This window comes from Nyctibius grandis, chromosome 7 (genome assembly GCF_013368605.1).
Source record: "Nyctibius grandis isolate bNycGra1 chromosome 7, bNycGra1.pri, whole genome shotgun sequence".
NCBI classification, from domain to species: Eukaryota; Metazoa; Chordata; class Aves; order Nyctibiiformes; family Nyctibiidae; genus Nyctibius; species Nyctibius grandis.
This window is the reverse complement of record NC_090664.1, coordinates 19889589-19915725: the sequence shown is the minus strand read 5'-3', so window position 1 is coordinate 19915725 and position 26137 is coordinate 19889589. Positions and strand designations below refer to the sequence as shown.

Genomic DNA, 26137 nt, shown 5'->3' with positions numbered 1-26137 from the left:
AGGAACAGTACACAGCATGTTGAAGAGTAGGGCTTGTAAAGTGCCTGCATGCCAGCCATGCCCGCAGAATCCTGTGTTTGCAAGCACAAGTGAGAAAATGTTGCCCTTGCACTTGGCCGTGTCCTCTGGCAGTGAAACTGCTCGAAGACATCTGTACTGTGGGCACATTTACCCTGTGAAAGTGCTGGCTTTTGTTAGAACTTTCTGTTTGGCAAGACTTTTGCTCGAGGGCAGTTTCTAAGGAGTATATTCTGTCATCAGGAGTCCCCTGAGTAGAGTAGCTCTGTTTATGTTTGGTAACTTCTATGAGATAGCTGTCCTGCTCCTTCCAGTGGGTTGCTTTCCCAGGCAAAATGCTCTGACTGGCTGCCACCACTACCACCAGTAGTGGGGCCCCTAGATCTCCAGTTAGTCAACCAAGCACATAGAAATGCAGAAAGGCTCCAGTATTGCTTCTGAGGGATGTATTGTTTGCACTTTGTGGATGATGATCGTCTAGTAAGGAAAGAGTAAAAAGCTGCACGTGTTCTCAAAGACTGCAACAAATGTGCCTGACCGTAATGGTCTGGCAACCTGCTTCTGCTGTGTATGATTTTTCTTTTTTGTGTTCATTTGGTGGATTTGTTTGGCATTTTGCAATCCTTAGTTTGGAAGCATCATAGATCATCTACTCTCAAGGGAGACATTGAAAAATAGTTGTTTCATTACCCACCTAAACCCTGGGGAAATCTAAATACTTTAAAGTTTAAGATGTTTTATTCTTAGATTTCGTAATGAAAAATTAATGATATATGGGGAAAAGAGACAGACTTTTCTCTTAGACATTTGTCTTTATGTCTTCCTTCCTGTTTTTTTTGCATTTTTGCTTATTTGACTTTATTTTTTTTTTAAAAAAATTGTTTCTGTCATCAGTAGGTTCAAAGAATTTCGGCAGCAATTGCCCTATAATAAGCCAGGTGCAGTGTTAGTGTGTGTGTGTGGTTTTTTCCTCTTTTTATTAAGGTGCCTAGAAGTCAGACTTTCTCCTCTTTTCCAGTATGTTGTATACTACCTTTTAATGTGTTGTATTTGAATCCGTTCATTATTAGTAATTAGTCACACAAAATAATGGGCTGTATGCTTTCAGGTAGCCATTAGAATTATCTACTGTGTTTCCAGAGATAGCTAATACCCAGTTTGGGGTTCAGTATAATATCAGTAATATTTAGCGCACACTAAGCATGTCTTCTACAAACTATTATTGAAGGTAGGCACTGAAACTAAGGAGCTGTTGCTCTTCTACCAATACAACATCTTAGAAACTAAGCAAAATATGACTTGGGAAGTAGGAACTTGTTTTTTGTGTGAAATCTATGCTAAGTTCTGAAATATCAATTTGTAAGTGAGAGGTAAAGTTATGTTATATGTTGTTATGTAGGTGGGGTCAGTGTTTAATAAACAAGGTTCTGTGACCTGATTGAAATTATTGGTGCTATGCTGGTTTATCAGGTATGTCTAGCCAAGAGCTTCCTGGTTATCAACTAGCTCCAGTATATTTGCTTAGATTTTTTGATGCTGGTTGGAGAACAAGTATTACTAAATTCAGTGACTCCTGAACTAATTCAGGAACTCCAGATACGTACATACACTAAATAGCTTTATGTTCTCTAACTGTATACATGGAAAGGAAGTTTGCTAAAGGCATTGAATGAAAATGCAACTGATCCTTCTGAAGGATAATTTGACATTCATTAAAAAAGACAGAAAAAAGACTGTAATATTGTTTGTTCCTTTTTGTGTATGTATTTTGTATTTGTTTGTTAGAAAGCCTTGTTGTGAGTATGGATAGAAATGCATCGACTGTTTCCATTTCCATCTTTCTTAGCCCAAAAAGAGCTGTTTGAGATAACAAAGAATATCTTGTGTAAGTTTTGCATGCTAGTCATCATTGCAGGAAACTTTGTAGTTAGGTTGACTGAAATAGATATAATGTCTACTGTTGTGCTAACTAAACATTGCAGTGCTTTGAAACTTCCTAGTTTGTTGTGCGTCAAAGCTTTTGTTAACACCAAAATATTAATGTCTGTGGGACAGATTGTTCCCTCCAGGTAAGTACTAAAAGTGGTGTGGAACTGAACTTTGGGAGTTGGGGACACTGAGAGTCCTGTGGTATCAAATTTGGGAAGGGAAGGAGTGACACCTTACCATCGTCAGAGGGGAGAAAGTCCTTCCAAAAGTGCTGCTAGCAGATACAGGAGAGGCCAGGATTATCTATATAGAAACCGTGTTTCTTCCTGATTCTATTTACTGAAATCCAATCCTCTAGATTTTTGGTGGTGAAGCCCACTGTGGAGGTAGAAACAGTCTCCTCTAGGTGAAAAAGGGTATGCACTACAGGTAGTGCAAATTTATTACATTTTTCAGGTAATGCCTGTGTCAGTGAGGTAACTTACGGCATCCTTGGTTGGCTTAATCCTTTTCTCCATGTGGTTTACACAGGGAGGTTTATCTAGGCATGAATTTTGTGGAGTGCAAAATGATGAAATATAAGGCAAAATATTTTTGTTTGATTTCTTGTTCACTTCTGTGTCCCTTGCTTTACCAAATAATGAAATGAAAAGTCTTCTAAAATTCAACTGGTCAGGTTCTGAGTGACCAGAAGAGATTACAGATGTGCTGTACCCACTATGCGAACCCCCACAGAAAGTCCAACCAGCACTTTAAACAGTGACTCTTTAAGCAGTGAAGTTCTTGTGAGCCCTCGTCTGTGAGTCCCTGGGTGAGGGCAGTTCCACCAGGTACGACTGGGTGCGCCTCTTCCTCCTCTTCGCTTCCATCACCTGCTTGAGGTGTCATGACCTTGAGTACACTTGGGAAGTAACTTGCCAAACCAATGAAGAAACCTTCTTGAATTTCTTTGGACATTCCTCTTTCCTTGTGGCTGCTTGATGGTCAGCCCTTCAAATTTTGGTGCTAGCCTTATTACTCTGACTTTGTTATCATTGTGTGAAAGTATAACATGGGTAAGTATATAACTTCAACAGAGCCCACAGCTGAACAAGCCAAATGCGTGTTATTACTGCACATCAGACTAAACATTTTTTTTTTTTTTTTTTTTTTTTAAGAAAGATGGAGAATCAAGTTACACGCTTTGGAGCTGTGCTGTTAGATATCTCTTACTGAATCTGATTTATTATTTTTTTTTTAAATGAAAGCTTGTTTCACATGACTGTCCTTTGGTTCTGCATTTTTTTCTTAATGGGTATCATGCTTTAAAGTTTTCAGTTGTGCTTTGAGGGATGAAACTCTAGGATACAAGGTAGTTTTACAAAATGCATTCAAATAAATTCTCTATATAGCAAGCTAACGTGGCATTTCCTGGGCTACTGTTTTGAAAGCAATATATTGAGACTGAGTGTAATTTCTGAGACTATTATTTCAGTAATTGGGAAAAAAACCCCAAACCAAACAACAACAAACCCAAAATTTGCATAGCCAAACATAGTGAATATGTAGTGGTATCTCTTTACTGAAGACTTCAAATTTCCCATTGCCTTATAGCGTATATTTTTCAATTAGTCTGGAGAATCAGGCCTCCCTTCAGACACTGAGGACAGGTTTTCAAAATGGTCAGCAGCAAAAATATATCCGGTATATCAGGTTCTGGTCAGAATCTGATTGCTGAGTGCTTCTGAAATCCTCTCCTGTAAGATACAGTAGGTTGACTTGGGATCTGCACAGGTGAGACCATCTGATCTTACTTTGGGGCTTTTATGTTGTCCACTTAACATTTTTGAGGTTTATTTAAACTTACAGTTTCTTGCAGCCTTTCTGGCCATGACTGTGTCATCAGAGGCTGATTATTTACCTGAGTAACAGGGTGAACGAAGTATTTATTGCCTAATTTGAAGCTTGACAGGTTCTGTGTTCAACCTGGTGGTGAAGGTGAGATAGAAACAACTTCCTAAGTAATTGTTGGATGACAGAGGTTCACCTGTGAAGTGACACTTGTCTAGAGGTAAATGCCTCAAAGTGTAGTAAACTGGTTCTGGTACCAGTTGGGGATGGAAAGGTTTTACATGCTGAACAATGGGACTGGGTTGGGATGGCTGGTCAGTGTAATTGCCAGATACCTCAGGTTAACCCAGATAGACCTGTATCCCAAACTGCCCAGTACAAAATGCAGCTTGGGCCATTAAAGTCCTGGGTTGTGTGGCTAACAGCATGCATGCTGACAGCTTCCTACAGTAACGTGTGTCCTCAGCAGGAATGCTGAGAGCGGTAAAAGCTCTGTCTGAGTTTTGGTCCAGATGGGTCTGGCACATCCAGTTGCTGAAGTACAACAAATCAGAGCTCTGTTCTCAGTGAGCCTGCAACAGTTGTGGGCGCTGGTGATAGCAACAAAAGGTTTGTTTGTGCCAACAAGGAACAGTGAGGTCAGGCACAAGCTGTTGGAACTATTAATGCATTTTTAAGTGCTGAGAATTAGGAATATTTTATTAATTCTGGGAGACCTGAATGAGTAACTTGCGCTCGGGTCTCCTCTGTGATATTGTTCCCAATTAAAACACAAGGGCTTGCCTAATTTAGGTAAAAGGATTACTGTCATGTTGAGAGTAACATTTTCTACTCATTTGCTTACCTCCTGAGGGAGAACTGATGTTTTGCAGGGGCAAAACAGTTGGTTGCCTTGAGAGCAAAGAAAGTCCACTGGACTTGGTAGCCGTGCACCCACTGGTATGTGCAATGTGACTACTGTACTATGTAAAGTCTCAATGTTTTAAAGTCTGGATCTTTATCAGTTCTGCTCTTGTACAAACATGGTGGTATCGTGGACTTCTAGTTTCTATGAATGTTGAAGGATGAAGTATTATCCCTGCTAACCCTTGCTCTGCGTTGCTTGCTTTCACTGTTGAAATGTATTTACTTCACTGAGAAAACTTTTTTTCTCTGTCTAGCATTCATGGAATAGATGCTGAACAGATCAGGAACTTCAGCTGCACATGCCTGATCACCACTTTGTTACCCATTGAGTTGCCCCTGATCTAAGTAGCCTGTTGCAATAATGCCTGAATTCTGCGTCAGCTGAGTACCTTGATGAAAAATAACAAGATCTTATCTATGTTAGTCTATTCTCTTCTGCTCTGCCTGACAGATTCTGGGCTCAAGCAACTCTGAAAAAAAAAAATTAGGATTTTTGATTTTAGTGGAAGTGCTGCCATCAACTTCTTTATGAAACCCTAGTTTTTCATCTTGGTCATGAAAATGATACCTTGCTTATTTGATAGGGATATACCACTTCTGAAAATAAAACATTTCCTGTATTAGCTTCACAGTCAAATACTAACATACCCTTTATGTCCAGGAAGGCTTGGCAACAATTATCTTTGCTTTTTCTACAAAGCAATCGTGTTGTTCACTAAAGTAATATTTAGGTTTTTTTAGAAATAAAATGTATTTCTTCTGCTTTTTAGTGTACTTCATTTCCAGTACAAATTCCGGTCCGAGAGCCAAAGACAACCCTGGTGTAAATGTGCTGAGTTCAGTGAGGTTACCCTAGAGATTAGTTTGGCACTACCTAGTTAGGATATGGACCTGTAAGATGCTGAGTGTCCTCAGCTCCCATCACTGTCAGCACTTGTTGAGTCGGTTCCTTGTGCTGAGTTCTTGCAAGATTCTTGGAAAGTCTTATGTTTCTGACTCTGTTAATACGGTAGTTAACTGTGAAAACTAACAGATAAATATGTGTGCATTCCCAAACACTTGAGGTTTGTTTCCTTTAAGCTCACAAGTATGATGCTTAAGCCAAAAGAAATAAAACAGAATTTTAACATTAAGGACTTGTTTCTTATGTTACATCAAGATGTTCCATCAGAAATATAAATGCAAATGAGTGTGTTTGCCCTTGGATTACTTGAGAAGGTCAAACCTGTAGGATCACACCTCATACAGGTGGAAATTGGCTTCAGCTGGCTTTATAATGGAGGAGGCTGATCCTCCCCGTTAATTTCCAAGTGGAAACTGTATTTCCTTTAGTATGCATTCCTTTTGTGCTGCCTTTTGTTTAGGGGTTGCTGTGTGTTTCTATGCTGATCATGTAAAGTGCATTGTGTCTGGTGACTGACTGTTCCCTGTAAGGGGGAAATATTAGGACTTGACTCAGCTTAGCTAGGTGCAAGAAACCAAATTTTTCTTCCAGAACTCACTGAAGTAGGAAGCTTTTTTCTGAGGTCAGAATTGGCCCAATATGGGCAACTGGGATTAGTATGACAGAGTTTTCATTCTTTAAAGAATAAATTTCAAACAATAGGGTAGTTGTCAATGACTATGCAGAAGATTATTTTTGTAGAGTGAGTCCAATCTTTCCATAAAATTAGGTACTACAAAGCAGCTTGAGCTGGAACAGGGGCTTGGGAAGAAGAAACTAACATGCAAGAGAGAATTTTTTGAAATGTTTTTTCTTTTAATATGTGTAAAGCTGATAGGACCATACGGCTTCTACCCTGCTTTTGCTAATACGATTCTGCATTGTATTATTGAGGAGGAGATGGGGAAGCTGAGGTGGAGTAGTTAAGAACTTGCGCCTCAGAATGAACGGTGGTGCCTCAGAGCTGACCTTTGAGGAATCCTTGGTTCCCCAAGTTGGGGCTTGATTTTTCACTTCCTGAAGAAAGACTGGCCAAGGTCATCACTGAAACTACAGTCTGCAGGGCAGTTGAGCTCATCTGTCTGTCAGGTTTTTGAAAAGGCGGCTGAAAACCTTGTACCTTCTTGAGTCCCTCCTGCCTGTGGCATTAAAGAGAATCCTGTCCTTCCCCAAATTATTTCTGAGGGCAAAAAAATCCTAGAGATGAAGGCATGCATTAAAAATCTTTAGACTCCAAATCTCATGGTTTATATATATTATCAACACTTTTAGGTATAAAACACATAAGGATGCTTCTTTGTGGTCAAAGTTTTAACATTTCACAGCTTTTATAAATGTCGCTTTGCTACTTCTTCAAAAATTGTGTTAGAAACAGAACTTCTCACTGTGTCTAACTTCATGTGTTTTGCAAAGTACATGTATGTTTGAGGTGGTTTTCAAGCACTTGAAGGCGTTAACTACTGTGTCTCTTTGGCAGTTACCTGCATGCTGCAGTGTAAATGTGCATTATCATGTGTGGTGCATTGTTTTGCATGCACCTATTGTTGGAGGTTTATAGACAGTTATAGTAATAACCATTTGCACAAGTTAAGGATGTGCACTTGTGTTATGTGCCCTGTGAAAACGTGGCCTGTTGTCTTTCTGGTTGAATGATGGCTGCTGCCTGTTTCTGGACACCGTTAGCAAGCACTGCCTGCCTGCAGCGTGCAGTGTCAAAATTCAGTGCTGTGTGGTTTGTTTTTAATGATGGTGTGATAGGGGTGGGAAGGCATGGAGAGGTTAGCTAGAACCTCTCTTTTCCTGGAAGACTATTTAATTGTCTCCCTCTCCCTTTAATATTAAATACCAATGGTAATTTCTTGTCCTGTTCTCAGATCAGACTCCTACACCAACACGCTTTCTGAAGAACTGTGAGGAAGTGGGCCTCTTCAGTGACATTGATTGCTCCCTAGAGCACGAGTTTAGGAAGGCACAAGAAGAAGAGAACAACAAAAGGGTGAGTGTGAGCAGGCTGAACCCTTCCTCCCCTTTTGGTTCCTTGAACCATTAAAAAGGATACTGTGTGAAAGCAGATTGAGCTCTACTACCTGGTAGTAACCTTTTGGTTAGAAACTAGGTGGCACTATAAGTTGTGATACACTTTTTAAATTATTGAAACAGTTGACAAAAATAAAAAACCCAAACCAACAAAAAAAACAGCATTAAACTTCCAAAAGTGTGTAACTGTGTCTGCCAGGGTTTGATTCCAAGTCTCTGCTTTTAAGTAAACTATAACACAAACCACACACCTCTTGTGGGAAAGGCTTGGGAAAATTATATCATCTTTGAAGTGAGGATTGCAAACTTGCTGAAATATATTACAGGGAAATGTGGATGATGAAGGGGCATTTACTCTAAAAAAAAAAAAAAGTTTTGCTCTTTCCTCTGCAACATGATGGGCCCCTGGATTTATTTGTCATCATTAACAGCTTTATCGTGTTTCTGTATTTCTCATAAAGTATTCATGTTGAAGGGGGAAACCAACTTGTAATACCTAGTAGGTAACATATCCCATTTCCAATTAGTATTCTTTTAGTCTCAGTATTCATAAGTTTTGGTTGAATTATATAGGCCTCTTTGTATGAGGTTAAGTGTACTCCTGTGCCCAAAGGTTGTTAGAGTGTTTTGAGGGATCCTAAAGAGCTGTTAAAATTTTCAAGGAATTGTAAAAGAACTTAATGCACTACAGAGGCCAGCAAGAGGTAATGCATGAAATTTTAACTTTTAAAATAAGATCTAAAGTTCTGGTTGTTTTTGAGAACTAAAACACATGAGTAACGTGGGGCTTCCTACAAGAGCATATTGCTCCCTGCAGCCCTCCAACAACCTGCCCGATGCCTCCCCTTTACAACGTTCCCTTTTGTGCCGCTGTTTTCCCCTCTCCCATTTCTGCAGCTCTTGGAAATCCTTGTGTAATGTGTCCCCTGCCATAGGAGTTCCCCAGTTATTGAACATTGTGTTATTTGGCTTAGTTCTCACAATAATCTCTATTTGTCTAATTTGAACATTAACCGACACCATAGACTAAAAGTAGGAAAAGGCAGCCACGAAGCAGCTGCGGTGCTAAAGACAGAGAGCACTTCTTAGCTTGCCTCAGCATTATTTTACCTTTCAAAGTGTCTGTGCCTCCAATTGCAAGATCTTCCTCTATAGGTGCTCTTTCTTATAGCTGCTATATTGTGTCATTTGCTTTGCCTGTCGGCGATTGCTGTCTAACTCAAAATTTATACATGTGAGGCATATATGTTCTGCTGGGGATCGTGAAGTCTGGAAGTAGCAGCATTTAGGGATCTTGAGGTATGCAAAGTAAAGGCCCAAGAGGGCTTTTTGGAAAAAAGAGGTAAAGCTGATTGCTGAGGTGCAGAACGGGAGATGAGGCTTGTAGAAAGAAGATGGGAAGGGAGTCTAGGAGTGGTTTGGTTTTGGCTTATAGGGAAGGGAGTCCAGGGATGGTTTATTTGTGACTCATGAGGAAAGAGACTGGGATAGATAGAGGAGAAGAGGAGAGAGGCTGTGGCGTGGTATGCTGAGCAAGGAAAAAGAGTGTCCAAATGTGAGAGAGTCCCAGTTTTGGTCAAAGATTGGGAAAATAGCCCAGACTGACCCTCACAGCTTTGTGTGCAGGACGAATGTTAGGAAACAGAAATGTAATGAGATAAATGTGTGTAATTTTAGATTTAACTCGTTAAAACTTTGTGTCTTATGTGCTGCAGAGGGGAGTTGCAGCCAGAATCAAGGAGAACATTTCTGTACATTCCTACTTCTTTGCGAATTAGAGGATTCCTAAGCAGTTCTTTCTGCATGGTGTTTATTTTACAGGAGTAGGAGATGAGGAGAAATCTACTGATGTGGACTTCTGTGCAGTTAGACACAGATTGCAAGGCTTGATGTTGCAGAGTCCATTTCAGCTTACAAGGGGTAGTTGCACAATCTGATGAAAACCCAGACAAGGGCATCAAGTTACCCGATAATTCCAGTTGTTAAGTGGCCTCTAGAAGTCTTATTCTGCCCTCCTCATACCAACCCCTGCAGCTGCCATTGGTGATCTCCAGGGAGCAAATGAGTGATGGCGGGGGGGGTGGGGGGGTCTGGAGGGAAATAATTTTAAAAAAAAAAAGATGGGGTGAAAAGAAAAAAAAAAGTAAAAAAAAGGGCAAAAGTCTCACTAGCTAGCTAACCTGTAACATTTGCTCGGTGTTTCCAATTAGTCTGCTGTATGTTCATTCTTATATTACCAACTAACTGTCAGATAGGAATCTGAAGCGGGCCCCAGTAGGGCTTTACGCAAATGCAAGAGACAAAGGCCATGACAGAAAGGGACTCCTCAGGCTGCAGCTATCGCTAATGAAATGCTTCTAACAGCCTGTCCCTGAAATACGAGTGCAATGTAGCGTTGTCCTAATGGACCTAACAACACTTGGAGACTAAGACTAACTGCATGGAAATCTTACTCATGGCTCTGAAAAGTCTTCCAAAAATATTTTTGGTCGTGTTAATTTCTCTGGGCTCTGAAAGAAATAGTTTTGTTTATTTTAGCATATTACTGTGTCTTAGCACACAGCTTGACACTGAAATCTTGTAAGAGAAAAACACTTTGTGTTTTTTTTTTTCGTCCTTGAGAGTCATCATTTGAAAACTCAAAGAATAAAGTTCAATTAGCTGCATTCTTTTTTTTTTTTCCCCTCTTCTGAGTGGGAGCCCATGGATAATCCACGAGAATTTGTTGTGGTTAAGGTAGTTATATGGACTGGTGACATTCTGAATTAGCTGTGAAGTGCTGAGTGCATGGTTTTAGGAACACTGTGTGTACCTTTTTTTTGTAAAGGTAGTATTGAGGGGAAAGCACTTATATTAATATCCCAGCTACTTATCCAGGAACAAATCACTTACCATCTTTCTGCCATTGTTGCTCATGTATAAAGTGGGAGTAGTGTCTCTTTCTGCCTCCCATACTTGATATATCTTATGACTGTAAGCTCATCTGTCAAGGACCATCTCTTAAAATATACATGGGTTAGCCTTTGCTTGGGGACTGAGGGGACTCAAGTAATGATGATGATAATGATGATGACCTCCAGAACCTGAACTGAAATGAGAAAAGTAAAGTTATAAATAGAAGTGAGATTGTCAGTTTTGTCTCCTTTGTTGCCTATACTATCAAATATTAGCTGGAAGTCTCTGCTTGAGAAAGGCCTACTCCCTAAATGCAAAGGATGCTATAGATCAGCCATAAGGATATTGATAAGCATATGAGAAAGGCGTTTTGCATCCTCATGACGGCACTCTTCCTGACACAAGCATCCTACCTGCCAAATTCACCACCAAAATTAGCACACGTAAAAGCATACCTATACTATATTTCTACTTGCAAAAGTGTAAATATTAAAGCTCTTAAGAGCTTGAGGCAGGCAGCAATTGACAGCTCTGCCCCAGGCAAAATTTGCAGCCCAAATCAACGAGGCAGGTGGTGCTGGCAGATCAGATGACCATCTTAGCCTACTAGGTGCAGGTTTTAAGTTTACACTGCTTGGAACATTAAGTATCCAAAGCATTTGTAATAGGTTATACTTGTAAACATGTGACCCTTGCTGCTACTGGATAGGCCTTGCTGTCGCATCTTGTTTTGAGCATTGCGATTGGGTCTGAGAGGGTAATGTCAAAGATGAGAAGAGTCAGGATCTGTTTCTGAACAACTAATTGGACCTACTTCATTAAAATGCATCTAGCCTGACCTCCCTGCATGAAATGAGAAAGAGTGGAAATATGCTCAGTGTAGCATGTAGAGTACTACATCAGGTTGTACTTAGAAATAGTGAGATGAATATTTTACACGAGGGCATTTTTAAAATCACATTCTGCTTATGCTAGAATTTGGATGCATCACTTCCTCAGGATTATCCTGCAACTTTGAAATCTTCTAACTGGTGTTCAATGCTGCAAGATAATATGTAAACTATGCAAATGAAGCAGGGAAACGGCTATTCTCAACTACAGCTTGGTTTTAATGTGGGTTGTTCAATGTCAGTTCAGGAAGCTCATGGCCAGCAAGTCCTCTACATGGCTTCATATTCCTGTTCTAAGTATACTATCCCACTGCAGGCACCTCACTGCTAGAAAAGCATCAGCAAATTGAAGTAGTCCAGTAAAGAAAAAGAACAAAAACAAATAGAGAGCACTTGATGGTTGAGTAAGTTTAGTCTACAGAATGATTAAAAAGCCTGAATATCCAGTTTAGTTGTGTTAAGCAAGGGATGATGCTACAGTCTGATGCGTATTTGAAAAGCATAAATTTGGTTTGTACCTTCTAAGTTCTTCTTCTACCTTGTATATATTTATGTTTATCAGCATAAGAAGGTAGATAAAATGCACTTGTCTAGCTTGTACCACCTCACCATTTTGTGCTGAACTTAGTGACTCTCGGATCTCCAGAAGAGAATTCTTGCAAATATTTTCTGAATGTCATAGCTCTGTGCTGTAGCCTGTGAGTATGGGGAAGATGATCTAATCCAAGGCAAGCTGGAAATGATAGAATCTGTCTCTTGAGCAGGGGTAGTTTGGTGAAGAATTTAACTTCATTTCCACACCTTGTTTAAATTTTATGCAATGTATATGTGGCCCACAGGTTTCCCCCTCTGTCTTCTGAAAAGTATGCAGAAAAAACATGATGGGTTTTGCTTGATTTAAGTATTTTTTTAAAGGAAACCTCTTACATTGCAACAAGGAGATAAGAAGTAAGTACCAAAACAGCGCCCCCAAATTTAATGGAATAAGAATGTCCAATGAACATTTCTCGTGTTGCGCAAACTTAATGGGATTTGCTGCTGTTTTTCTTTTTCGGAGGCTTATTTGAAGTTAACCAACCAAAAAAGGGCCTGATACTGTTTGCTCATGTCAATGGTGGGAGAAGCAGACTGTGGGGTACATACTGCTCATTTGCAGAAGATGCTATTTTGAAATCTTCTGACTTTCCCAGTAGGAGAAGCTGCGAGAGCTGTGTTGGTTGGATATCAGAAAACACGTCATATCTTTTTTTCATCTGATCCACCATTCCATTAAAGCAGAAAGTTCACTCCTACGTTTAATCATTGACAATACAGTAGCTGAAACTGGCAGTGCAGTAAACAGGACCCTTGGACAGGAAAGGGTGATACGGTACCCATATATCACAGAATCACAGAATGTTTTCTGTGATATATGGGTACCGTATCACCATATATGCAAAGAACAAAATATCTGTATGTTTATAAAGCACATTGTATAAGTGTTTGGGTTTGAGAGGCCTATATCGTAATAGTAATAAACTATATAGTAATGCTGGTGATGTATTCTGTTGGTGGAAGAGAAGAACAGGGATGAAGGGTTCATTATGGTGGTTGGCTTGGCTGATGGATGACAAATTCAACACTGGTCGTTTATGAAAAACAGCTACCCTCCCAAGGAATGCACTCACCTGACTCTTTCCCCCTCAGATTATTGATGTGCAGCACAGAGCCTTGTTTCAAGAATACGTATACTTTTTTTGTCACATTTTCTAGTAATGCAGGACAGGAGACCTGCAGATTCATTTCTTTTTAAGCATGGTCTTGTGGGAGCTGGTGTCAATGCTGCAGTGCGCTGATGTAGAACAGTATGACTTTCTAGTGTGCGCCCTGCCTCTACAGCAATCGTGTTAGCTCCAGTTTTCCCTTGCGAATACTCTGAAACCTCAGTGGGGTCGTTGAGAAGAACAGTGTGCTGGTAGACATTTCAGAGGCAAGTGCCTCCGACTTCTTTTTCCTCCACTGAGATTGAGTATTTTATATAGTAGGTATGTTATAGCAGACGCAAATAAGACTAGGAATGATTTATGTTAATGTAGCGCTTAAGGGCCAGGGTACCATTGTTGCAGATATGGTAATAACTTCAAGCTGTTACTTTATTGATTAGTTAAGCTGTTGTCAAGGCGATAGCTCAAAATTCTTTTAAGTTCAAAGTCCAAAATATCACCCCACATTCAAAGATTTCAGTATAATAGTTCCTGTACTCTAAATAGAACATCTGTACGTGTAAAGATGTGAACATCTTCACAGCATAGCATTTCTTCTGGGAGACACATTGAAGGACTGTAAAGATACATTATAACTCTGTATCAGAGGTTTTCCAATGGGTTATTCTGAGTTTTCATATGCATTAATTGCATCAGGTTATTGATCTGCTTTATGGGCTCACTGTTGGTTTATAAAACCCCCTTTTTCTTAATAATTAACTTTTGCAGCATTCCTATGGAGAAGGGAAATGTTTTATCTCTTATTTTCTGAGGAGAAACAGATTCCAGAGGACGTTGTTTTACACAGCTCTTTCGTAGCAAGACACCAAGCTCTTGAAGGAATCGCAGACATGGAGTGAGACTTGCAGGGGAGCTGGGTCCTCTCCAGTGTTCTGCCAAGCAAGCGGCTTTCTGTCTGTTTTGGTTCCTATATATCTTTAGCAGTGTGGCCCCAAAAGATTGATAGACATCTTCAAAGGCATTTTGGTGCCTTGCTCTCACTGAAATAAAGCAGGAGCCAATCAGTGAGCTACCAGAAAGGATCTGGGCTCAAGCGACGTGCTAAAAATTGCACAGGAAGTCTGTGGCAGAGCCTTGGATTGATTCCATATCTCCTCGGTCTCAGCATAGGGCATCCCACAAACCATGTGTGTTAAAGATTTATCAGCTGTTGCTCAGTGTTGCTAAAGACAGGAAGAATGCTCTCCTGCTCTCTCCAGATGGGTAGGCTTGCTGTATTTTAACTGCTTTTCTTAACTTGCGGGGCTTTCATGGTAGACATGGGGTGGTACATTATATTTTATATGCCAATTCTGCAGTTGGCACTTTAGTCCCCTGACTTTGAGAGTCCTGTTTCGAGTGTGTATCTATGTCCAGGCACTTATTCCAGGCACTTAATTACCACACTGAACTCTGTTACCAAAGGGACACATTCTGCATAACAGTGCAGAAAAGCTGTCAAGACAACAGAGTTCATAACATGACCTTGCAAAAATATTCAGAGGAATAGGCTTTAACTTACGCTTTAACCTGCCTTATCTTCTGCTGGCAGGCAGGTCTGTCTTATCTTCTTCTGTAGCAATAGACTGTGTTTGAATGGATTTATGGATTTAGATCCTCATACTCTGAGAGAAGACCTGAATGTTTTTCCAGCAGTGAGTGCCTATATCATGCAGAAAGGCAATTCTTGAGGGCATACGTTTTTGATTGAGCTAAACCTCCCTAACCATAATCCTTCCATGTTCTTCTGAATTCCAGCTGATGAATCATCCTGCACAGCTCAGTCAGGACAGTCCACTTTCCTTCTGCTTCTTATTGTCTCTGTCCCAAAGAAGTTGAGTCACCCTCTTGTAATGTTTGGGTTTTTGTTGTGTTTTGTATATTTTGGCTACCCCCCAAAAAGGGAGGCCTGCCTGATTTCATTCTGACATTCTCTCACAACAACATGGAATAGTTGTGCGTTTTGCCTTGGTCTTCCTATGAATGTTTTTAATGGCACAGCTTTCTTGTTGCCAGTTCAGGTTTCAGCAGCGTGGACCGAATGGCACATGGTGAAGGGATAAACCTTCCCTGTAGTGGCATTTTTATAAGCCTATCTCTTAGGTAAAGCCCCTAAATCTTGGCAATCTCTTTAGAGCATACGCTCTGCTATTAACCACAAGCTCTTTGCTCCCCAGAGTGGACTGCAGCCTATATGGTTGGGTAGGTAATAAGATACTGCTGATATATTTCAGAGCAAGGTGCACTTTTACTTTATTTATGAAGATGGACATGCTGGTCAAGGGCTTAATCACAGCTGATAAATCATTTTAAGAAAGCCTATTAGAACCATATGCTGATTCTTTGTATTAATATGGTGTGTCTGTTTCTGGTCTAATAAGGCAGGGTCTCTTCCCCCTCTCCTTTCCCCTCGCCTGGTGTGTGAAGTATTTATCTGTTTAAGTGATATTGCTTGCTTGGGGGCATGTCCCTCTTTAAGAGGGATCGTTAATAAAGCAAGGTGAACAGAGGAGAGAGGGATTCTTGCTCTCCAGAGTGAGCAAAGCTGCGTGTTTTCGGTCACCTTTGTTGAGGTGGAATTGCAGAGCAAAGGTCCAAAAGCTGTGACAAGGAAACCTATTGGTTAAAGACTGGAGAACCATGGCATGGCCTTCCCGCAGCATAAGGTTGTCATTTTGGCCCAGGTGGTTACAATCCTGGAGCCCGAGTGCCGTGAGGGGGTGGGTACACTGACATTTTGGTTACCTCACCTTTCCCTTGCTCGGAGAGGGCTGCTGCGGGAACAGGTTCCACGGCCATCTAATGAGATCCACATTGGTGAAGTTATTCTGTGCCAAGTCCTATTTATCATTAATTGGTGGGTTCGTTTGCAGATCTTTCCTATTATTTGCTGATTATAGCCCTGCACATTTTATTATGTTGCCAAAATTCAAATGCTAATAATTTCTTGATTTATTGTTTGTTTATAACTCTGTCTACTGCCTAAATAGACGTAGTTAGAAGATTTCAAAACAGCAACAGCTCTTATGCTGACTGGGTTTCTTTCACGTTTTGCACATGGCAGTCGTCTATTTATAAACCTCCGTAGGGACTCCTAAACCTTTACAGTTGGGTTCCTCCCACCACTTCAGCCCCTTTTCTCCCTTGCTCCCCCAAGGCAAGTCTTGTTTTTTTGGCTTAAAGACAATGATGGTGATTGTTACGTGGAGAAGATGTCCACAAGCTATGAACTGTGGGTAAGGATTTTTAATTTGTACCTCAAGCAAAATAAATTGGAAATTAGAGACATCCAGGAGAGTAAGGGTATTTTCACCATAAGGCAGGAGATCCTGATCTGAGTTGCTGGTATTCTTTAATCTTACAAAATGTGAAACTGAAAAACTGAAAACTTGCTTTATGCCAGTTGTGTGCACTCTGTACCATGACCCGTTTCCAGTACTGTATGAAATTACTGTATTTCTAAAAGCCCCCAAACTTGACTGTTAAATCTGAAGTACTTCAGGGTAACAGAAGGAATAGTGGAGAAGAGAAAGAAGCCAGAACAACTGAGCACATGCCGTGGCAGTTAATGAATGCTACAGTTGGATGTATAGGCTCATACATCTCTGGGGCAGTTCCATTGACTTTAATGGCATTCAAATTTTTAGCCTGTTACAACTAGGCAAAAATCTGAAGGGAGAAAAGCCTTTGCTCAGAGGCAGGAAAAACAATACTGTGGTCATGAATGATATGAAGTATCTGAGTACTTGTTGATGCCCTGATAATATGTAAAAATAGGGCCTTTTAAAAACCATACTGGGCAGCAAAAAAAATTTGTACATTTTAACTGTTTCCTTATTCTAGTTTCTCTCTTGCATGCTTCTCTACAGAAGTTGCCAAGTCCACTCTTATCAAATAAATATCAGCTTGCTTTCTTCCCTGAAATGTGATTGAACTGTGTGTGGCTGGTCTGGTCCCTGCGAAGGTGACACTCGCCATGTGAATGTACATGTCAAAGCGTAGCTCTACCAGCGAGTCTGGGGCTGGGTGGGGAGAGACACAGGAGAATGAACTCAGTGTTACAAACTGTCTCTTTTGAATTTCTACAACCTATTAGTCACAGCAAGCTGCCCTTATTGATTTTGGTAAGAGAGGTCACTTTTAATCCTCTAAAGTGGAGCGAGCTGCATGCACTCTCCATAGCATGACATTAAAATTGACACAGCTCTGCATCAGTTCTATGAAAATGCCCTAAACCTAAATGGATTATTGCCTCGCCTTTCAATGGATACAAGCTGCTAACCAGAGCACGCTAATTTAGATTAGGTGTAAAAGCTTCAAAATACTTGATAAGGAAAGCACAGGCCAAAAAAGCTAGAAAAATATGTGAGCGTGCTAAAAAAGCTGCCCCTGCAGAAGCAGGCATTAGTCTTAAGAAACTTTATTTTCTCCTTTTTCAAAAATAAAAAATAAACACAGAGGAGCTGAGATTATCATATAAAAGAGCAAACAAAAAATGACCTTACTCTGTGATTATGAGGAAAGCTTTATTCTGGCTGATGGCCCTTGCTAGTGTTGTTTGTGTTCTTTAGAGAACTAAATCTTTGGATACAATTAGAATAGTCCGACTCGAATCTGAAGTGTGCCTCAAAATAAACAGCAGAGGTGAACTCTCAGCAGTTTTCTTTTCATCTTTGTTATCCCTGCCCTGACCCATTTTTCCTGCCTAATGATAATTTATGGCATACTATTGTTAAGAGAAATCTTCTTGATGGAAAAATGTGCTTAATGGGGATAGGAAAATTGTTGTGAGCCTGGAGAAGTATTTTTTTTTCTTTCTTTGGAATTCTGGAAAATGACTACTACCTCTTTTGATTTTATGCTAGATTTTATTTGGAAATTTGTTTTCTGGCGATCTCGCTGATTTTTCAGCGAGTGTCAGTAAAACTGTACAATGTAATGTTTAGGGAAATTTGTTGGCTTGTCATGTAAGCCTTGTGTTCTCCCTTTTCATTAGTTGTAGCTTGCTCCAGTATTTCTTGTTAAAGGTTAGAAATTCCCTGTCTAGATAAAAGACATCTGCAAAAGGAACATCAGTAAAAAAAACATTAAGGCACAATGTTAAACTCTTAAGATGTGTAGCCTGTAAGTGTAATGTGTGTGATGATGGAGATGCCTGACTTCATGCCACAGCACCTTTCAATAAGATAAAAGTACTCTACAGTTTTTAGGTGAGTAGGTCTCACCTCCTTCTCAACAGAGATTAAAGTGTGTGTGTGTCTGTGTGCGCTGCGTGGCTTCCTCACCTACATTAAGAGAGATTTGCTCTTTCTCCTCTTCCTCCCTCACCTGAGGTGGGGGGTGGCATTTTCTCCCTCTTTGTGGATTTATCAAGACACAGGGAAATTCAAAACAGGCACAGAAAGGGAGCTGGCTTTTGCCTTCACTACCCTCAGTAAGAAATCGTGCAGTAGTGGCACCGGGAAGAAAAGGTAAAAGCTGCCCCATCTGCAGATTGTGTGTGTTTCTATCTCGCAGTTTATTTTTGCCCCGGTACTACTTTTTCTTTCCCTATCAAGGGAGAAAGAAAAATGGGATATGTTGCCAGTCCCACCTTCTTTGTGTTGAAAGAGTCCTTTCTGATGTCCAAACACTGTATGGGATAGAGGGGAGAGAAAGGAGATGATGGGAAAGTATGGGCTGATGAAGGGAAGAAAGGAATGAAAGGAAGAAAAGTGCCTTTCACCTTTACTTGTATAAAGGACTTATTCCTATCCCCGGTCAGACTTGGTGGGGAAAATGGAAAGGAACATTCACATGGAAGAAGAAGAAAAGTGATGTTAAGTGGAAGGGAAAGAAAAAGAAAGAAAGAAGGAAAGAAAGAAAGAAAGAAGAAAGAAAGAGAAAGGAAACAAAAGCACTCATATGAGGCAGACATTGAAGGCAGGTTTTTTTTCTGAGAATTGGAGTATTAAAATATTCCTGTGATGTACTTGTTAGCAGAATTGAATGAGCAGAGAGATAAGAGTGTGAAAAGTATAATTTCCTTTGCCTGAGTTAGTTTCTCTGCTTAATCTTGAATTGCAATGTCAAGGGGTGTGGCTGTACAAGAGAAGAGGAGAGATGGAGATGCTCGGTTGATGTTGAGTATTAGAATAGCTTTTCCCTGAAAAAGAGGAAGGGAGAGTCAGCCTGGATGCTGTTATTTCTGCTTTCAGTGGTCTTTATAAAATATTCTTTCTCTCATCACAGTCCTGTCTTATCTCTGAGATCTATGTGTATGCTCCTTGGGATGTACAGATCTGTATAAGGCCTGTTCATAGTTCTTTCCCATTTATGCTATTTTTTTTCCAAATACAGTAAACTCATGCAAGTATAAATGCCATCATCAATGTATCAGGAAAACCAGGAAAGCTATTAAGTGTATTACACCTCTGCACATAAGTTCTTGTTTTGTGGGTTATTGTTTGGCTGGAATCTTTTTCAGGTACAGTTCTCTTATCCCAGTTTCTTTTCTTTGCTTCATCCATCTCAGCCAATTAAATGTGTGTATAAGTGATTTTTCTGAAATGGGGCCAAAGTCCGTGTACTTCAATAGCTCTTAAACATGTGGTTAACTTCAAGCATGTGTGTAGGGGTTTGCTGAGTAGGGATAGTTTGCTGAATCAGGACTTCCTAACACTAAGATTTTAAATTGCAAACAATCCCCTGTTTTAATGTATTTTAACTACTGCCTCCCATGGACTATAGGTAACTGTTGTTACTTGAGTCCTGCAGGTAAGGAAAGTTGTAGTTGGTTGAACAGTGATTTAAGGGTAAAAACAATCTTTCTGATACCCTGCTGTGACAACTATTTTTTTTACTTCCTCCTAATAACTAACTTAATTATGTTACATGAAAGGGAACAATGATTGGAATTTCATGTTATGATTAAAAACTTATTTTTTTGGAGGAATAAAAAAGATCTTTTACTTTTTAAAAAAAGTTGATTTGTTATAGCTTTTTTCATTTTTTTGCCTGAGATTTCTGTACTGTCTAACAAAAAGTGGTACTAAGATGGTAGTATAGGTATGCCATTATTGATCAAATAAACATGAGGCACCTATCCAGTCTTCTCAATACATAAATTTGTGTGACTTCTTGAGAAACTACTTTTTAAAGAATAAGAAAAATGGAAGAAAAAAAAAAACCCAAACAAAAAAACCCCCATAAAACAAACAAAAAACCAACCACCCCCCGCAAAAAGAAATTTTAGAAAACAAGCAAACAAACAAAAAATCCAGTTGCCTTTCTCATTACCTTGCATCCTTCTGTGTGCAGGGATAAATGGGATAGGGCTGCCTGCCTCGTGTTGTTTTGTTTTTTTCCATCCTGGCTCACAGGCAGGGTCGGACGGAAAGTAGGTTCCACAGAGCAAATGCATCTGTTGGAAGGTGCAGGCAAGGGGAAAGAGGCAGTGAGGGAAAAGTGCCTTTCAAAATACTACTTACTATTCTTTTAGTGATGGAGTGCTTAAATTGCCTTCTTGATGACAGTCGGAGAAGAAAAAACCCCATATTTTACTATAGTAGTTGATACACTTAATACAGTGTTTTAAAACAAAGTGCTATTCCCTTGTTTTTATGTAAGGTGGTAAGACTTAAAAATATAATTGCGCTTTGCCCTTCTTTTCTTACTGCTTTTCAATATTCGCTTCCTCACATTCCATCTTCAAACCAGCTAATCTGTATCCCCTTCTTCTTGAATTGCATTATCCTGACAACAGAGCAGTGAAAAGAGCCGGGACTGCAGGACTTCAAACAATGCCAGAGGGCCCCAGGAATAGGAATGCCCTGAAAAAAATGTGCTTCCATCCAGCTGCCCTTCATATTGTTGTCTCCCTGTCCAATTTACAAGAGAATTTCCCACTGGCTCTTGGCTCATTCCCAAATGAGAATGTAATCTTTTAAAGATTACACTGCATAATGGAAGGACAAGGAGCTCTTTATTAACTGGGATGGGGAGTCACTTGCTATTAGGCAAGGGAGAGGGATGGGCTGTAGTAAGTGTTGTGTGAGCTCTGCTTTCTGCCCCTGCTTGTCTCCTCAGCTATAGGATGGCAGGTTGGGAGTGGGAAACCACTGCAGCTGCACTGTAGCAAAAGAAATAATTGAATGTAGGTTATGATTATTCAATTACTTTTATAACGTGAGGGATTATACCATAACTATTATATTGCCAGCAAGATTAAATTACTAACCTAATACTACATCATGTTTTCCAAGAAAATAAAAAAATCTCTGCTTGTTCCAGAGTTGATGTGTTCAAAGACTATTAATACAGTGTGAAAGTACTGAGCAGCTAAGGAACCTAACGAGCTCTCTGTATAGATATTGTCTGGACCAGTTCCCTGTCACTTTGACTTCCATGAGTTGTGCCAGCTAGACACACTCACCCCTTTTGGGATGTAAAGCAATGTGGTACTCTGGTAATTTTAAATGCTGCTTCTCTCACCTGTCAAGCAGATAACCTTCTGCCAGTAATAGTTAATAAAGAGATAACCAGAAGTTATACTTGCAATGGGGAAATTTTAAAAACTTCACAAAGGGACCAGATTTGCTCATGTAAACCCACTGAACCAACTGGAACGCTTCAGCTTCAAAATACTTTCATACTGTGCTCTCCTTTTACTACATCTTTTGTAAATATTGCTTTATATTCATAATCAATTTGTGATTTATAATCAATGTGTGTGTTTTTTTTTTGCCTGCATGCATAGCAAGGTCATAGATGAGGCTTTGACATATAGATAGTACAGATATAGCCTTGTATAAACTCTTCATGATAGGAGTATAAGCTAAGTTAATTATGCAGGAAGAGCAGTTTCCTTTTGTTCATCAGCTGGAAAATGAGTAGAAAATTAAATTTTGGAGACTTCAGAAATATATCATGTGTTGATCATTACCAGCAAATTAACTGGCTTCATGGAAGAGCCAATGTTCTGATTCTAAGGAGAAATGTAGGTAAACAATATAATTCTATAAATATTTTTATTAAATTTTAATATATGTGCTGTATGATATCCCTTCCCTTCCCTTCCCTCTAGTGTGCAGAAAAAGAAGCAAATCTGATTTCATCGTGCTCTTAACCTGAATCTTTGCAGATCTGACCAGTGCCACATATAAACTGTTTACTTTCATGACACAGACTCTTTGCTTTTTGACCTTGCTATTCATTTCAGCTTGAAAGAGTCATCTTAGGCAAAAGGTGCTCTCAGTTACCCTCTGGGATTGAGAGCACTGGGTGCTGTTAGGAAGTTGGTATTGAAAGTTGGTTTCATAATTTCCTTGTGGTGTCTAACCAGGCTAACAAGGTTATACCTCTATTTGCTAACTGCAAAGTGTCTTTTTGTCAGGTGAAGTTATCTTTCCATTCCCTCCCTTGGCTTTATATCACTTTTTTGGACACAGTTCCTATGCTCCAAGCAAAACATCCTGTATTAATCTCCTCCGAGGGCTTTTTAGGTTTGTCCCTGGTGCTTTAGATCCTCACTGGTAGGAACAGTTGCACAAGGAATCAACTTGTTTTCTTATGTCTCCTATGCCCAGGGCATCTTAGTAAGTCTTTGGTTGCTGCTTGCTTTTAGAAAGAAGGTCAGTATGGGTTTATTGCACATCTGCCAATAGGTTGCAAAATACTAGATCCTCATAGTGACATATGTGCCCATCAGGCAAGTGTTACCTTTCACAAACTGCGCGGAGGGAATCGTAACCCATGGAAAGGGGCCGACCAGACGCCTGAGGGTCATACCTCAAGCTGTCACAGGAGTTTCACCAGTTCTTGCTCTTCGTTGGCTTTCCTGACCTCTGTGCATCAGGTGCTTAAGCACCTTCTTAAAAGTCAGACTGTGACTCAGGGCATTAACTGCAGGCGGTAGCGCAACATGGTCTGCTGGAAATTGTAAAGTCAGTGATACAGATTTGTGTGGGCTTCTGTGCGTGCCCTCTCACTGTTAATAGGCAATAAAACACTAACATTTCAGTGTGACAGGGTTTTTTTTGGTGTGACTGTATGTTTTACTGCCATAAAGACACAGGTGTAAAATTTTTGAAGTTATATGAGAAGTACTGGAATACCACCTAGAGATACTGGTATGTTCAGAAGGTCTTGCAGAAAGGTCGCATGGTTTTCTTGATGATGTTGATGCTAGAGCATAAACTGGATTGAATATAATTTTTTCTTTCTTTTCTACAAACATCCCAGTGGAATTACTTTTAGAGCCAATGGGAAATTTCTGTAAGACTTTCTCATAAGCCACATTTTTGTGTTGTTTTCCTGCTGACCTGTAACTTCCCTAATTGTCTTTTTAACACTTTGAAAACTTTCTGCATTTTTATGTCAGTTTCTGTGTCAGTTGATGTTGAAATCGTTTCAAAACCACAGCTGGAACTTTTATTTGCCAAAATATTTAGCTTTTAGTTTAGCCTGGCCCTAGACAAACACATCTGAGTTAAAGGAGCCCAAGAAGTTAGCTTCTTTTTACCTCCTCTGACATGCAACTGGCCATGTGAATACTCTTAGCTTGCCCTAAATATTATGGAGGGAGGGAGAGAAGCATGTAAAGGTCATTACTGGGGTTTACTTGATGGACAGTAGTTTATTATAAACTGCTGTGACTCAATTGTTTTTGATGCTCTGTTTATCATGTCTCAACTGCAAGATGTTAGGGAAGCTTCTGATTTTCCCAGCAGTTAGAAGAGCAACGTCTCATGAGTTTTTTTTTTCGTGATACAATATGGACTGTAAACTGCTTGCATGAAGCATGCGATTTGCTACATGTCTGCGGAAGACCAATGTTTTGATCCCATCTTTAAGTAATACTGTAGGGCATATAACTCCTAAATTATGAGCCTTATTTTCACATTGAATCTTTTCAGCTGGATGATTTTTTTGTCGCTTTAAAACAATAGGTATTTTTGTATTACATAACACAGAAAATGTATTGCAGTTCCTTTTGATGAATTTGTTGTTTGATATAGTGACATGGCACTAGCGTCTAGCAAGTGAATACATTCCTGTGGTGTTTTCAAAAGCATATGAGAAACCATATGTTTTCATAGGAGAACAGCTGTTACCAAGCATGTACTTTCTTAGATAGAGTGACAGTTATTAAAAGGACAAGGTAGGACCACAGCTTGTCTTTTAAGTTGGATAAAGCTGGCAACAACTGTCGCTTTGAATGTGCAGCGGCGCTGCATGTGGATATTGCCATGTAGAGTTGTAACTGGAAGGAGAGAGAGAGATTAACGTCCATAGTCTGCAGCTTGGAAGAGACAATATAAATCTCTGTCCTGCTTTGAGCTGTGAATGCCTCTGTAGGAGTTATCGTAACAGACAAATTAGCATAATGTAATTGGCTGGCAAGGTCAGCCCCTCTCTAGGAGCATTAGCAATGTTTACTGTAAGAAGAGACAGACCAAGTATTGTAGGGTAGTGCGTTGTCTGTCCTTTTTTGAAGGAAGAATAATCATTTTGGACTCCCTACATCACAGACTCTTTACCATATCTTATTAAAATTCAGACTATCATATTTCTGCCTTAAAGCAAATCATCTAAAAGAACAACAAAGAATATTCTCTACTATCACACAAATCTTTATTATTTTTTTTTTTTGCTTTGAACCTCATTGAGTTTACATCTCTTTTTTTTCTTTCTTTCCCTGTTAAATAGCTTTTCTCTGAACACTAAACTTAGATACGCATCCCTGCGAATACCTAATAAATCTTTATGGGAGGATTAGAACTTCTGGTCTTACTACATGGGACACAATTAGTGAATCCAGACAAACTTATCAACTTTCTTTTTGAAAGTGTGAAAATCCAGGCTCACTGGATTCAGCTTTGCAAACCCTTTCGCACCTGTGTGTCAGAAATGTGAGATGGTGCCACACGTTTTGAAGGAAACCTTGCACTGAGTCACAAACAGCACTGGCTTTTTAGCCTTTGATCTCAAATCTGACAATTTGTGCCAAATATTTGAAATGAGTTCAAGCATTCAGTTATGTTTGGGAAATGGCTTTCAGAATATCACACTGGCATCGCATTGCCTTTTCCTATATACTAATCACCAGGAATGCTGAAGGTTATGCCATTTAGCAGCTATCTATCTTCAGCTTAAGTCTTTAAAATACTGTCTGTGACCAGGAGTTGCCACTGTAATCTTCCTAGAGAACTGGCAGGCTAAAACATGCACAGAATCACCTTCAGAGCACTATCTTACTGGAAAACCTATTTCCTTGTGCTTAGTGTGATCCAATGGATTTCCAAAGCACAGTCCTTTCCGTGGTCTTCTGATGATGAAGAAAAACCAGACAGCAATTCCTGGACTCTACAGCAGCTGTATTTTGAGTCTTGTGTAGTAATAACTTCCAGTCTAACTGTGAGTTTGGTGGGTTTAAAATGAGCAGTGTTGTTATTGTGTTCAAGGGTAATATGCTCTTTTTTAATGCCGATACCCTATTAGCTAGCTGCTTTTGAGAACAGGATCATGGTGCTACTCGTGCCAGGCTGGCATTCCCAACCCTCTCCTCTGTCCCTCAACTTTCAGGTATCAAGTTGCTTTGGTTGTAAACATCCCACTGACATCCACATTGTATGCAAAAGCTGCTGTGTGGAGGAGAGCACTTGGAATAACTGTTCTTCACATGCAGATAGGTTGTTCCTCAAGGATGCACACCTGCCCTGTTTCATTCACAGCTCAGCTGAAACTCCTGCTTTCTATTGACTGAATTATATTTTGCCTCCTTGTATGAAGTTGTCTTATCTGGCTGGGTCACACCATTACAGTAGGACCAATTGTTTATTACTTAGGAAAATGAGCGTTGTGGCTCCTCAGGTGGAGTGAGACCTCACCAAGGCATTTCAGAAGTGTGTGGTACTTTGAAGGAACAGTATGTAATTTCCCCAGGATGGCTCCATACTGCATTTAAT

The 26137-nt window shown here is 39.9% G+C and overlaps 1 protein-coding gene across 4 annotated transcripts in view; it reads left to right on the top strand.

Moving 5' to 3' along the window:
- Nucleotides 1–26137, top strand: part of CREB5 (cAMP responsive element binding protein 5) — a 255677-nt gene that overhangs the window by 44717 nt on the left and 184823 nt on the right. For 3 of the 4 annotated variants that reach the window (XM_068405092.1, XM_068405094.1, XM_068405095.1), the window contains 2 exons: nucleotides 1865–1903; nucleotides 7501–7622. In XM_068405092.1, coding sequence (XP_068261193.1) covers nucleotides 1865–1903; nucleotides 7501–7622 — 161 coding nt within the window. The remainder of the gene's footprint in view (nucleotides 1–1864; nucleotides 1904–7500; nucleotides 7623–26137) is intronic. The other variant, XM_068405096.1, reaches the window with a different exon arrangement.